Genomic DNA, 15896 nt, shown 5'->3' with positions numbered 1-15896 from the left:
TTGACGTCGCCTAGGAAACAGTCTTGAACTTCCGCGAGCGCGGGACAGCTGTTTTGTTCGTAAACATGGCGGGATTGAACACTGCGGATATTGAAACTGAGCTGAATATAGGTGACGAAAGTGACACAGAATCGTTGAGTAGGGGTGGAGGTGAATTTCTAGCAAGGGAATAACGTACCAACGAAGATAATTTTAGTTATAACAGTGATGTAAGTGAAAACAGATATCGAGAATTCGGACCTGATTGCGAAGCTGCGGCATTTCAGGTAACACAAATATTTTGTTTCATTACTCCGAATGATTATATGATTGATTGCTGTTGAACCTGTCCATAATTTCGAAAGAGTATTACGAGAAATATATTATTTTTGACATGTGTTAGGAGGGGACGAAATATTCAGTGAGATAGCCACTTGCATATACATATATATAAATGCAGCATTCAAACAGGCACATTCCGGAAACATAGGTACATAATGTGAAGACACATGCTCAGGGGAAATAGAAGCTGATATACAGTATACATTCCACTTCCAGAATCACGTGGTTATTGGTTTAGAGGGATTCATACAACATGTGAATGTGACAAATAGAGCCTACCTTTGTGTTGAGTACCACAATTAGGGGGCGTGGAGGTTTGAACCCACAACCTTATGACTCAATGAATACGGAAATGGATGTGATGGTATGTTTTCTAATATTATTGAGAATGAATACATTGTGATCAACAGTTTTTATTATATTTACCTTTTCTGAAACAGTGTGCTCGGCTTCAATTTTTCCTAAATAATAGGTTGAAATCTGGCCATAAACGGACTGAAAATGTGGGTGGGAAAGGGTTAAACTAGGGTGAAACAACAGCTCAGGATGTTAGGAAGAAAAGTAAAAGAGTTATAAATCAGGACAGTTTGCAGGTATGTCCATGGGAATAACATAAAAATCTAAAGAATGAAAATCAAGCAAACCATTGCAACATGCCTTAGAGCAGTATAAAACTTGTTGGTTGGGCCATTTATTTTCAAACGGAGAATAAATCAAAACACTTCCCCAAGAACTACCACTATACATACCTGGAGGAGGTCCAATCCATCATCATCCAAGCCCCTAACAGAACACTGAAGTGTATTCTGTGTCCACTGGGGGAATGATGACTTGTAGTCGGGAAGCTTGCTCACACCAGGCCAGATTTCTTCATTTGGAGTCCGCAGTACCCTAGAGCAAACATCATCTTGTGTTACCTCAAAGATACACATAAAAATCTTTAGCACTACATATACGTCAAATCCCTCTATAACAATGTTTTCGGGCGCAAATGCTGAAGTAAGAAAGCTAGCAGGAGTCTAAGAACAAATAGAAAGAAGAACACTTTGATGGAGTACAAATACAAGAGAGACTGGTCCAAAAGTTTGGGGTGCAGGCTTCGTCACTGGAAAATAGAAAAATGGTAGTGGTCATCGATGACACGTAAAAGTTATGCGAGGTAAAAGGTGTGGAGAGACGGACAAGAGAATAGATAACCGGTTTCCTTTTCCAATGTTAAGGCGAGGTGGTTCCTTAGACCTAAGCACCAGTTGATGTCTAACTTACAAATCTCCAAGGGTGAGAGAGTGGGAAGTTGGAGGCAAATGCTCGAGTTTTTAAAGTGTGAAACAATCCTCGAACATGGTTTGTTGGTGCCGGGTGTGAACTGGAACAGGAATATCCATGTTAGGGGTTTTGCAGGTACTGTGATGGCTAGTGTGTTGGTAGTTACGCCACTGTAGAAAACTGGTACATAATATTCAATGAAGTGCAGCCACGACAACCTTGTAAGAGGGAAGACTTTGCGATTCTGCTGGTGAGAGTGGCACTGCATGAATGTAAATAGCAGGTCTTACAGATGCAGAGTTCACAGTGGAAGAGCCAGAAGGGAGGAGACGCCTGTGAGGTTCATAGAGAGTGCAAATGTTTTTCAGGTTATGTGGGCAGCTGAATGTGACTGGGAGGATTTTTCAAAGATGATTACTGGTCTATGGTGAGAATGATTGACTGTGTACACCAGGATGATATGTGAAGAGTATAGTGTTAGGCTACTTAGGGAGTCTGGGGACAGAGTTGATAACCTGGGAGATCTGGCAGTCGACCAATTGGGTGGGATAACCCCTAGCGGCGAAGGCCTTCTTTGGGTTATCATTGAGGCTGAATGGTAGAGATCGTTTAATGTGATATGGTGAAAGCTGTTATAATGGAGATGCTGGGTTTGACGCGTAATTCGGTGTTGAAGGTGGAGGCCGACATCAAGGAAAGTGTGAAGTGAGGTAGACCTGCCAAGTGAAATTGACACTGTAATTACAGTTGAGGCAATGCAGGAATGAGTCAAGCAGGCTTGCTTCATGGTGCCACAGGAGTAAAATACAGTACTTCCACCAGGTTCAGCAGCAAGGAAATCCTTGTTTTCCCATAAAGAGGGGCCATAGCAGTGCCCTGAACCTGGTTGAATAATTGCCCCTTGAAGTTGTAAAGGATGTGGGGGCAAGGCACCGGACTGTTGAGTTCAAGAAGGACTCAATGGCATCACCATGAGGGATGTCTGACTACAGTGAAGTAACTAAAAAGTAAGACATTCTAGAAAATGACCGGTGTCACAAATGTAAGAATTATGGGAACATACAAAGGGTTGATGTTCGTCAATCTGTGCGGAAATGGGTCCCATGAAAGAACCTTGGCAGGAAACTATGGGGTGTCCTGGATAGTTGGCCTTATGCATCTTGGAAAGATACGAGTTTCATTCTTGTTTCCGTATTGAACTGAGATCACAGAGATGAGTTATTTATAAGGTTCAACCTATTCAATACTAATTACGTGTTGTAAAGATGTTATTCACAACATTTATTTAACATGGAACCGGTTTCAATATTTAAATGTCATTATCAGCCAAAAAACAAATCACAAACAAATGAGCAAGGACACATTAAAACTGGTGTAGTTACACATTGAAATATGTACATTAAAGGTCTTTATACGTCCATTCACACCATGTGTCAAACCGTCAAAACAAAAGAGCAACGGCATAATAAAGCTGGAGCAGTGACACATTGAAGTATGTACATAGCCTCTCACTATTCCAAGATTAAAAGAAGGTTCCTTGATATGTAGTCAAACATCCCGTGTTAATTAAACAACAATAATCAGAACCGGCGTAGTGACACACTGAGACTTTTAACTTTCGAAGTGTGTTGGAGCCTTCTATTGACTAGGATTGGTGAGAGGACCGTGTAAATGCCGTTGCTCGTTTATTTTGGTGGTTAGTATGACACATGGTGTGAATGGTCGTATAAAGACGTTTAATGTACATATTTCAATTTGTAACTACATCAGTTTAATTTATATGTCCTTGCTCATTTGTTTTATGGCTGATAATGACATTTAAATGTCAAAACCGCTCCCATGTTACAACATCTATACAACACGTAATTAGTATTGAATAGGTTGAACCTTATAAAAAACTCATCTCTGTCATCTTGGAAAGCACATGGAACTTGGGATGATGAGACTGATACAGGAGTTTGACAGACCGATAATGTGCGGTGACATACGTGGTTGTTGATAATAGGTATTTTATTTGATTTGTCTAAATCTATTAAAGGAACTATTTAAAATTGTTTACGTTGGGTACACTTCGTCAATACACTTTTAATGATTGAAAATTATTCAGTCATACATGTTTTAGAACAATATGCATTCCCTTCATCAGTGAAGTCAAATCAATTTTTCATGTTTCGTCAGGTTGTTTTGGGTAGGAAGAGGCTTTCTTCATCTATCACAATGTAATTCCACTTGTAATCCCAGACTCTCTATGCTCGACATCCTTGAATCCTGCTTCTGTTTTTAGACCTTCCTATACACACTGATTTATATACATTCACTTTCCAACTAACCCCATTCCAGCACGACTTTCAAATTCCAACTACAACATTTCTTACCATGCCTTCAAAGTCTCTAAATTGTGATCTCATATGAAGCGGGTACCCAAAAATAACCGGAATAACACTGCCGTGGGCAAAGCTTGTGTAGTACACATTTCTGTCGCTAGGCGTGTATAGCGCAACTCATTGCCAGTTCAGTGCTGCCTGTGTTGTGTGCCACAAGTTTGCTTTGTGTTGCACCATTCTAACATCACATTCTTTAAGTAATAATAATAATAATAATAACTTAAATGTTTCCACCTTTTCAATACAATATATTCACAAATTTACAAAATTATACGGTACTAGTTTCGACCCATCTAGGGGTCATCATCAGCCGTATTGGAGCAAAGATCATTTGTGGCGAAATCCTAAGACAATATTATTTTAAAGAATAACAAGTGAAATGAGATGTTATGGTAATAGTTAATAATACAAGGAATATACATAATAAGAGGTTTTTAACAAAGAATAAAGTATAAATGGGGTGTTGTAAAAATTATAATCATGGAAATCAGTAAGTTCTTGTATTGAAATGAAATATGGCTTAGGAAGAGGGCTTAAGGTGGGGCTGAAGGGTGCGGGAGAAAGTGTAATTGTCTTGGAAAAGTACCTTTGATTAAATTTAGGATTGAGTTTAGGTTGGCTGCATTATTGTTTCTGAGGAAAGTGATAAATAGATCGAAGAGTATGTTGGGTTTCTCTGAGATTTCATTGAGATTGTGACTGGCATTAAAGTATTGGTCTAGGTGTATGTAGTAATTTTCCATTATGTTCAGTAAAGGGCCCTTGTTTGCTAATACGAGGATGTCCATGTCTTGTTCAATATTGGTGAAATTATGGTTATAATCTTGCATGTGTTGGCCGATGGCTGAAAACTTGTTGTATTTTATTGCGTTAGTGTGCTCGTGGTATCTGATAATGAAGTTTCTCCCGGTTTGCCCGATGTAGGTTTTTTTACAGGTGGTACATTTGATCCTATAAACTCCTGATTTTAAAAAACTGCTGGTCTTGTTGATGTGTGAAGTATTGTATAAAACATTCATGTTCTTATTGTTGGTTTTGAAGGCTATTTTAACGCCTTGTTTCTTAAAGATGTTGGTTAACTTGTAGATATCATTGTTGAACGTGAAGGTGGAAAATGTTAGAGGTTTGGTTATTTCTTTTTTGAGGGTAGTTTTTGGGCGATGTTTGTGTTTATTGATTATCCTTTCTATAAAATGATTGCTGAAGCCGTTGAATTTTGCGATTCTGCGGATTGTGTTGAGTTCGTTTTTTAGATCTTTATTGGACATAGGTATGCTGAAGGCTCGGTGAACTAGGCTGTTGTATGTGGCTCGTTTGTGGGACTGGGGGTGCACTGAATCTTGGCGAATGGTGGAGGCTGTTTGAGTGGGTTTTCTGAAAATTTTATAACTGAAAGAATCTAAGTTTCTAGTGATGGTTAAATCTAGAAAGTTGATTTTTTGATTTGATTCGGATTCTAGTGTGAATTTGATATGAGGATCAATATTGTTGAGTCTTAAGAGGGTGGTGGGTGCGTTAATTGATTTCTCATTCATGATTACAAAGACATCGTCGACATATCTGGCCCAAAAGAGAATGTTTTCGAATTCGTTGTCAATTTTGGTGTATTTGAGGAAGTCCAGGTATATTTCTGCTAAGATACCTGAGGCCGGTGACCCCATTGCCAAACCATTTTGTTGATATATGACATTGTCAAAAGTGAAGAAGTTATTGTCGATGATAAGTTTTAATATTGTGATAAAGTCTTGTATCTCTAGTTTGCTTAAGTGGCTGTTTTTGTTTAAATTGTTTATAATTATCGGAATTAATTTTGATACTTGTATGCTTGGGTACATGTTTACAATATCGAAAGAGTGGATGGAGTGATCCGGTTGCAAATTGAACTTGTTTAGTTTTTCTACTAGCTCAGATGTGTTTTTAATAGACTTTTTGGATAAGAATTGATAATTTTTTCTTAAGAAACATTGGATGAATTGTGATATTCTGTATAAGGGGCTCGGTCTATAGTTGATAATTGGCCGGATGGGAATTCCGGTTTTGTGAATTTTGGGAAGAGCTTTAGCAGTGGGGAGTCCTGGGTTCATATGTATGAGTTTGGATTTTTCCTGTTCGGTAAATAAAAATGAAATGTTTTTAAGAGTTTGTTTAAGTAGTTTTTGAATTTTTTGGGTGGGGTCTTTTTTGATTATGGAAAATGAGCTGTCTGTGAAAAAGTTTTTTGTTTTTTCAATATATACTTTTTTATCCATGATAACTGTTGCATTGCCTTTGTCAGCTTTGGTTATGATGAGTTCGTTGTCTTTAATTTTCTTCTTGAGGGCGTATATGCGCTTTTGTTCAGCAATTTTTTCTTTATTATTGAGGTTATTTGCGGGGTTGGTTAAATTGTGGAGGATATCAGTCAGTTTCCTTTTAACATCGGTTCTAACCTCATTTTGCGTGTCTTCCGGTATTTTGCTGATGGCTAGCTCCGATTCTGTGATCATAGTAGCGGCTATGTTGAGGCTGTTCAAGTTTGGCCAGTTGTGTTTCGGTCCTTTGGATAAAGTTAAGTGTTCACTTTCACTTAAGGGCGTGTTAGATAGATTTACAACAGCTGGATGAAACTGCGTACGGACGAACGTGTTACTATTGGAGTTTCTAGTTTGTTGGTTATGTAGTTGGCAGTTTTTTAGCCTGTTGAGTTTATTCTCCAAATTTGACTGTTTTTTGGCTAGTTCGTAGAATAATTTGTTCTCTACTTCTTGATAGAATAGTGTCCATTGTGCGTTTGAAAGTAGTTTAGTCGCTGCGAGGTGAGTGTCGTATAATTTCTGATTCAAAAAATATTTCTTCCTGTACAAGAATTTAATTTCGTCTCTTAACCATATTTTGTTTGTTTTGTTTTGAGTTTTGATGGTTTGAGGTGAAGTCCGATGTTTCTTTTTATTGCTTCTTAGAAAATTAGGTGTCAAGTTAAGTGATATACATTGCTTTAGGAAATCGATGTCTTTGCGTAATTTGGCTATCTTTAATTTTAGGCCTAGATATTGAAAGGCTTTCTGTTTTGCCTGGTAAGCTACATCATTGATGGTTATGAATTTCATGTTTTTGGTCCGTATTGAACAATATATAAGTAATAATAATAATAACTTAAATGTTTCCACCTTTTCAATACAATATATTCACAAATTTACAAAATTATACGGTACTAGTTTCGACCCATCTAGGGGTCATCATCAGCCGTATTGGAGCAAAGATCATTTGTGGCGAAATCCTAAGACAATATTATTTTAAAGAATAACAAGTGAAATGAGATGTTATGGTAATAGTTAATAATACAAGGAATATACATAATAAGAGGTTTTTAACAAAGAATAAAGTATAAATGGGGTGTTGTAAAAATTATAATCATGGAAATCAGTAAGTTCTTGTATTGAAATGAAATATGGCTTAGGAAGAGGGCTTAAGGTGGGGCTGAAGGGTGCGGGAGAAAGTGTAATTGTCTTGGAAAAGTACCTTTGATTAAATTTAGGATTGAGTTTAGGTTGGCTGCATTATTGTTTCTGAGGAAAGTGATAAATAGATCGAAGAGTATGTTGGGTTTCTCTGAGATTTCATTGAGATTGTGACTGGCAAACAAGGGCCCTTTACTGAACATAATGGAAAATTACTACATACACCTAGACCAATACTTTAATGCCAGTCACAATCTCAATGAAATCTCAGAGAAACCCAACATACTCTTCGATCTATTTATCACTTTCCTCAGAAACAATAATGCAGCCAACCTAAACTCAATCCTAAATTTAATCAAAGGTACTTTTCCAAGACAATTACACTTTCTCCCGCACCCTTCAGCCCCACCTTAAGCCCTCTTCCTAAGCCATATTTCATTTCAATACAAGAACTTACTGATTTCCATGATTATAATTTTTACAACACCCCATTTATACTTTATTCTTTGTTAAAAACCTCTTATTATGTATATTCCTTGTATTATTAACTATTACCATAACATCTCATTTCACTTGTTATTCTTTAAAATAATATTGTCTTAGGATTTCGCCACAAATGATCTTTGCTCCAATACGGCTGATGATGACCCCTAGATGGGTCGAAACTAGTACCGTATAATTTTGTAAATTTGTGAATATATTGTATTGAAAAGGTGGAAACATTTAAGTTATTATTATTATTACTTATATATTGTTCAATACGGACCAAAAACATGAAATTCATAACCATCAATCACATTCTTTGGCGGTATGACAGACGTAAAACTGCAATATTCCGAACGTGACATTTAATTCGCTTCTATTATACATATGGCGGCTCCTGCCATCAGAGATTGACAAATCATTTCTCTCTTGCTACTCTTTGCCTTTTGCGCTCTCAGAGTCGACAGTGACTGGTTGGGCTGCGAAATGATTATGCTAAATGGATTTACCATTTGCCCCACATGGCTCTCATTCTAGAGTCAATGTTCATAATTATATAGAATCGCTGGGTTCTATCCTACGAGGTTTAAGGTATTTATATAACTTTTTTGGTTTGTCATACTTATGCTGATATTGTGTTCTGAAATTCTTGTTCTGCAGGCTTTATATTTTATTCATTTGCTGCAGACCTTATATGTCTTTCGTTTTCTGCATCTGTTTTTGCTACATTTATTTATACGCAAGGGCGAAGGATAACATCGATCTGAGTGAATGAAGTGCTTGCCTGTGGTTTTGATTCGGGACCTTTTATTATTTTTCTTCGACTCATCTACTGGCTGAGCTTGTTTATTGTTTTACGCTAATGCTATGCATTTCATGTTCACCTTGGGCGAGGCGATATGAATATGTCATGTAGTGTGCATACTGTTTGATAGCCACGATTTTAACTGGATGAGCCTGGCCTACTATGCGGCGATCCAGGGTTATGATTATTATTATTATTATTATTATCATCATCATCATCATATGGTAACGTACACAAAACAATACAAAGATTAAAATATACATGAACAGTAAGCACAAACGATTAAATACATAATTACAAGATATACACATTATAACATTGAAAACAATCATGCAAGCAACAGGGTTCAAAGAGTTAGATCTAAATTCTCAAGCCAATGTATGGTGTCAGCAGAAGCCACCACAAAGTCCTGGCTGGATCCAGCGAATGCCCTTCCATTGCATTTGGTGACAATATGGTCAATAGTTTGCTTAACTGTACCACAGTCACAGGCTGGAGAAGATCTCATACCCCATTTGAACATCACTGATCCACATCTCCCGTGGTTAGTATGGACTCTGTTGAGGGCTACCCATGTCTTGCGCGGCAAATCAAAGCCAGCTGGAAGATTCTTATATCTTGTATTCTCTGACCAAGTTATTCAATCTTCTAATTCTAGGAGGTTTTATGTGGCTGAGCACTGGCAATCAGAAAAGGAGAGTACTGTGCCACTTACGAAGCATTGTTTCATTCAGTACCGTGTCCACCTTTTTAGCACGAGAGCTGTTGATCCAAATTGAAGAACAGTACTCAGCTGTGGAAAGCACCAGCGCCATAGCTGAAGTAGATGCAGAAGCTCCCCATGTGGAGCCAGCTAGTTTGTGGATGATGATGTGTGACCATTTGGCTGCTAGGTTGGTTAGACATTCCCTGTATGATAGTGCTTGGTCGAGAGCAACTCGAAGATATTTCGGGTTGGAATTGTGAGGGAGAAGACTTCCATTAAGAGACACTTTCAAGGTGAAATTTGCTTGCCGGTTATTTAGATGGAAGAAGCAGGTTTCTGTTTTACTAGGGCTTTGTTTCAAGCACCACATTATGAAGTATGCGCACAGAACATCCAGGTCTGCATTTAAAGTTCTCTCTATCAAATAAGCATCCACATGCTGACTAATTATTGCCAAATCATTGGCATAAGCAAATTGACAAGAGCTTATGACAGGTATGTCTGCAATATACAGGTTAAACAGTAATTGAGAGAGAACAGATCCTTGAGGTAGACCATTGTTAAGTACCTTTATTTTGCTGTGATTTGTATGCACGACTACCTGGATAATTCTATTTGAGATCATATTGTTAATCAGACGCGACATTTGACCACACTTTTATCAGTTTAAAGAACTTGTACACAATACCTTCACTCCAAACTGTATCATATGCAGCTGTTAGATATATAAACACTTCTCCACTCTTTAATTGCTTTTGAAAATTTGTCTCAATATGTGTTGTCAGAGCACGCACCTGATCTTCACAACTACATTGAGGTCTAAAACCAGCCTGTTCGACTGGAATGATTTCAAAAATTAGAGGACTTATTCTATTGTAGATAAGCCGTTCCAAGAGCTTAAAGTAGACACTCATTAAGGCAACTTGTCTATAGCTTTCGACAGAATCCGTAGGTTTACCGGTTTTTTCTTAATGCTATTTGTTTTACGTCGCACCGACACAAATAGGTCTTTGGCGACGATGCGATAGGAAAGGCCTAGGAAGTGGAAGGAAGCAGCCGTGGCCTTAATTAAGGTACAGCCCCGGCGTTTGCCTCTCACCAGGTTTTGATGATGATGCTTGTTGTTTTGAGGGGCCTAACATCGAGGTCATCGGCCCCTAATGGTACGAAATGAGATAACAACAAAAAATGAAAAGCATCCACTGACCCAAATAAAAAAAAATTAAAAAAATGTCATGAAGAATGAATGGATGGACATGAACACACACAAAAAAACAGTGGATCAGACTCAAAAAAGATTGTAAATAATAGTATTGGTGAAAAGGGACCACTTACAAAGCACAATGATGCCAATGGCACTTATCAGTAGTAAGGAGAACCATGATATTTCTCAAGCTGTGGTACTAATCAAAGGTAGCGTAAACTCATGGTGTTCCAAACATTAAGGTACTACTCACAAGTATTGTTCGTCGTAAAGGTAACGCAGACCTATGGTGTTTCTCACACAATGGCGCCACTCATAGCCAATGCAAACCGATGAGGTTCCTCACCTAGGTGTACTAAACACAGGCACCGGTATTCCCGTGGTGTTCCTACAGAGTGGGTACTAATCACTGGCAACGCAGACCTACGGTGTCGCTCACACTGGTACAACTCACAGGCTACGCCCAGACGGGTGGTGTCGCTCACACGGGTACAACTCACAGGCAACGCCCAGACCTGTGGTGTTGCAGACATGGGCACGACTCACGGGGAGTGGAAACCCACACTGAACCCCACTCGAGTGCTACGAATCACAAAACTATGGAGTACCTAACAGAGTGGTACTACTCGGAAGTAAAAGCGACCGATGTTGTTCCGCGCGTGATGGTACTAACCAAAAGTAGTTTCATGGTTCTAATACAATCATTCTTTGGTCGCCCCTCACGACAGGCACGGGATACCGTGGGTGTATTATTCGTCAGCCTCCCCCACCCACAGAGGGTGTGTGTTTGGTCTGCGAGAGGTATTTTATTTCCCTCAAGTCCGCCGGCAAGCTGGTTAGGACCCTCCTGTCCACCACCTGGGACGAGCCACGTGGGAGTATCACCTCTCCCCCTGCTACGCCTGCGTAGCAGGTTCGTGGTTACCAGGTTATTTTTTTGCTAGGGGCTTTACGTCGCACCGACACAGGTCTTATGGCGACGATGGGATAGGAAAGGCCTAGGAGTTGGAAGGAATCGGCCATGGCCTTAAGGTACAGCCCCAGCATTTGCCTGGTGTGAAAATGGGAAACCACGGAAAACCATCTTCAGGGCTGCCGATAGTGGGATTCGAACCTACTATCTCCCGGATGCAAGCTCACAGCCGCACGCCTCTACGCGCACGGGTTACCAGGTTTTAAGATAGCTAGTATCTTAGTTCATTTAAACTCTGAAGGGAGTTGACTTGTTCGGAGTATGTTTGAGAAAAACTGCCCTAGCCAGTTCCTCACATTTTTTTCCACAGTGCTTCAAAAATTCTGGGTGTATACCAGTAAAACCTGGGGATTTTTCAATTCATTTAGGGCAACCAAAAGCTCTTGCTCAGTAAAAGGGTACTGCTTTCTCAGGGTATTTCGATCAAGCTCGTGCGCTTGTGATTTTGCTTGTCATGCTGTACGGATTGTCTCGTAATGTGTCTTGACAACCACTACCTATTTGGTCTTGCATATTTTTGTCTCTACGCTGAGCGTGCATTTGTGTGGATTGACTGGTTAGATTTATGTTATTTTTCCGCATCTCACGGGTGATATTTCTTACACCATCATTATTCCTCTTATTAAGTTTGCTCTTGGCTTTAAACACCCGATTACTAGTTTATTTTAATAGATTTTTCTTTCTGTTTTATCTGTTTAATTGTTAGGTACGCTTATTGATCTCGTAACTATGGCAACCTCTCAGTCTCCTTGCTTTGTTTTCTTTGCCGGGCCGACTTCTTCGTGTTTTATCTGGGGATGTTGTCTCTTTGGAGATAATTGTTGTGCTTGCGTCTTTGAATGTACGATTGGAGTTCAAGTCTAGCATTACCGTATGCTTTGATTGTGTGGCTTTTAAAGTAATGTTTTGTTTCTTTCAACTATGTCCAAATTCTCACTCTGGAGAAAGGAATGCTTTGCGTCAAGAGTTAATTTGTTTTCCCATGAAAGATAAACTTTGATCACAATTTTCATCACATTTCGTTATGCCTCTACGGCATCCTTGATGTTTACAAAGCAGAATTCTGTGGTTAAAAAAACCATGACTGTGTGTATCACACTTTTTACATCTGTAAATGTGAGGACCTTTTTCTCTGTATCCCCTACTTTTGCTGTTTGCATATTCATTTGAATTTCATGTAATGTTAATAAACCTTATTCTTGCAATACCAATCTTTTATTGTGGGTATATGCCTTTTCTACTTCCTTTCATAAGTTAAAGAGGCACGAATTCTGTTCCTGGCAGTCTCTAGCCTGTTCCGACCGGTCCACGAGGTAAGTATTTTGTGTACGTTAGGGTTGGGTGGTGGTGTAGAGAGAGTTGAGTTGTCGACCTGGCCTGGTCTCTTCATGTACAATGATTGTTTTTGCTAGCACTGTTTTGTTCTTGTTTCGTTTTTTATGATTGCTGCAAGTTTAAGTGAACAACGTGCAGCAGTGATATTTTGTTTTCTACTCTGTACAAATGCTGCCGAAACGGTTTTAATGTTGAAAACAGCTTACAAAGAGGATGCCATGGGAAAAACAAGTGTACGAGTGGTCTGCTTGCTTTAAAAATGGTGACATGTCGATTGATGACAAACCTCATTCTGAACGTCCATCAACAGCCAGAATCAATGAAAATATTGAAAATTTTTTTTCGAGCTTGTGCTCGCAGACCATCGACAGACAGTTGATAAGATTGGTGGGTTATCTTGGAGCTCGGTTCAGCAAGTTTTAACGGAAGATATGGGAATGAAAAGGGTTGCTGCCAAGTTTGTTCCTCGGGTTCTGACTGACAATCAAAAAGAATGTAGAGTTGAAACATGTCTTGTTTTGAAATTGATCCAGATTTTCTGTCAAAGGTCATTACTGGTGATGAGTTATGGTGCTATGGTGACGACTCAAAAACAAAGCAACAGTCAAGCCAAATGGATGACGTCACTGTCACTCCATCCAAATAAAATATCAAGTCAAATCAAACATCAAAACAATGCTCATTTGCTTTTGATGCTAAGGGCGTAGTTCATTCAGAGTTTATTCCTCCAGGTCAGACAGTCAAACCTTTTATTGGGAAGTTTTAAGAAGATTGCACAACAGTGTTTGAAAAAAAGACCTAATTTGTGGTAGACAGGAGACTGGTTCTTCCACCACGACAACGTACCTGCACACAGAGCCAATCTGACAGTTTTTGGCTAAAAATGGCATGGTTTTGTTGCCCCATGCACCTTACTTGCCCGACCTTGGTCCATGCAACCTTTTTGTTATTTCCATGCATGAAAACGGGCATGAAAGGACACAGATTTGACGACATTGCAGAGCAAGTTATGAATCTCATTATAAAACCGTATTGGATTTCAGAATAAGAAGTTACTATATTCATAAAAACCACCTTTCCAATACACAATAGTCCTTTATATTTAGGATAGAACCATTAATAGATGTTACAATTAGAACATGTTTCACTCATGCTTAGTGAGCATCAGCTAGAAATAACTTAATCCATGGTGGGTCAGGGCCCTGATCCCGGTATAAATAACAAAAAAACATCTAATATTACATTGATAAAATACACATTTTAACAATTTAAAAATAATCAATAAGATTATATTATGTCTGTTGCAACAAATATTGACCATTAAAATTGATTAAAATGTAAGTGGGATGAATGACATGAAGATGTTACAATAATATGTAGCGATTGATTGCTCGTATAAATCGATGACCATAATCTTCACTCAATGTCATTAGACTGCTTATAATTAAAAACAGTTATTCACATAAGGGTGAGCTCTTGTAATGTAATATGATTCATAAAATAGACGTGATGAGGAATGCTAAAATTATGTATATTGGTTGAAAAACGAACTGCTCAGGTGGATAAAAAGTCGCCTGGATCGGCGTAAATAACCTTATGGGTCTCCCTCGCGTTGTGTTTCAAACGTTGTTATTATTATTTATATTATAATTATTATGTACAGATAGTGTGTTGTTATTGGGCTTCAAATGGAAAACTACTGATTTCGTAGCTGAAAAACATAAATGGGGTGTGCCCTGTAAAAAGAAGAGAAAGAACAGTATGTGTCGGTTGCTGGAATTTAAAAGGCCGTACTACTGTAAGGAAATAATAATAGGAGGCGCTTACCCGTGTGTTGGTTGAGGGGAGATTAGTCCCTTACTTAGGTTTGATGGTCACCGACTTACTGCTACGTGTGTTGTACGAATGCGATCGTAGAGGCGGGGATGCAGTGCGAGGAGGCGTTGTAGGTGTGGCTACTGTTGCTGTTGTTACTACAGGAGGATTGAAAGCATGTTTATAATGGAAGATCTTGATGAAATTTTTAGCATTGATTCCAAAGTTAGCAATTAGATTGGGGACTTGCAAGTATTTGCATATCTTGATCGATAGTACTGAAATTATGCCCCGTGTTCCTCGTATAAATATTCATGACGGAATACTTTGTGTTTCAAGGCATTATAATGTTCTAAGTACCTTATTCTGAATCTACGGCCGGTCTGCCCTATATAAGAAAAATTGCACAGTGTGCATCTGAGTCTATATATTCCCGAGTTTGAGAATCTGTTGTATATTGTATTAACGGAGTTGGAATTGAAAAAATATTACAGTCGGTGTTGCAGGTCCGGTATGCAATGTTAATATTGTGCTTTTTTAATGGTTTAGTGATATTGTGAATAGCTGGGTTGGCAAAAGTAAACATAGTGAAATTTGCTTTTTTGGTTTTTTCAGGAACTAATGTAGTTGTATTCTTTGACCTAATTTTACCTACGATTCTGGTGATCATATAAGGTTTAAAACCATTCATCATGGCTAATTCTTTGATGAAACGTAGTTCTTTTTCTCAATTAACATTAGAGAGAGGAATGTTCATGGCCCTGTGAACCAAGCTGTAGAATGTAGCCTGCTTATGGGAGTGGGGGTGCAAGGATTCGCTTTTTTAATCTACCAAATCTACAGGAAACCATCTGTCGCTCCTATAACAATAAAAAGCGAATCCTTGCACCCCCACTCCCATAATCAGGCTACATTTTACAGCTTGGTTCACAGGGCCATGAACATTCCTCTCTAATGTTAATCGAGAAAAAGAACTACGTTTCATCAAAGAATTAGCCATGATGAACGGTTTTAAACCTGATATGATCACCAGAATCATAAGTAAAATTAGGTCAAAGAGTACAATACATTAGTTCCCGAAAAACCAAAAAAAGCAAATTTCGCTATGTTTACTTTCACCAACCCAACTATTCACAATATCAATAAACCATTAAAAAAAAGCACAAT

The 15896-nt window shown here is 38.6% G+C and overlaps 1 protein-coding gene across 1 annotated transcript in view; it reads right to left on the bottom strand.

Annotated features, from left to right (window-relative positions):
- Cdk1 (Cyclin-dependent kinase 1) overlaps positions 1–15896 on the bottom strand; it is a 224788-nt gene that overhangs the window by 26812 nt on the left and 182080 nt on the right. The window contains exon 6 of the mRNA XM_067159281.2: positions 1071–1212. Within this exon, the coding sequence (XP_067015382.1) occupies positions 1071–1212 (142 nt within the window). The remainder of the gene's footprint in view (positions 1–1070; positions 1213–15896) is intronic.

The sequence above is a fragment of the Anabrus simplex genome, chromosome X, assembly GCF_040414725.1.
Source record: "Anabrus simplex isolate iqAnaSimp1 chromosome X, ASM4041472v1, whole genome shotgun sequence".
NCBI classification, from domain to species: domain Eukaryota; kingdom Metazoa; phylum Arthropoda; class Insecta; order Orthoptera; family Tettigoniidae; genus Anabrus; species Anabrus simplex.
The sequence above is the reverse complement of the archived record's forward strand: the minus strand, read 5'-3'. Positions and strand labels throughout refer to the sequence as shown.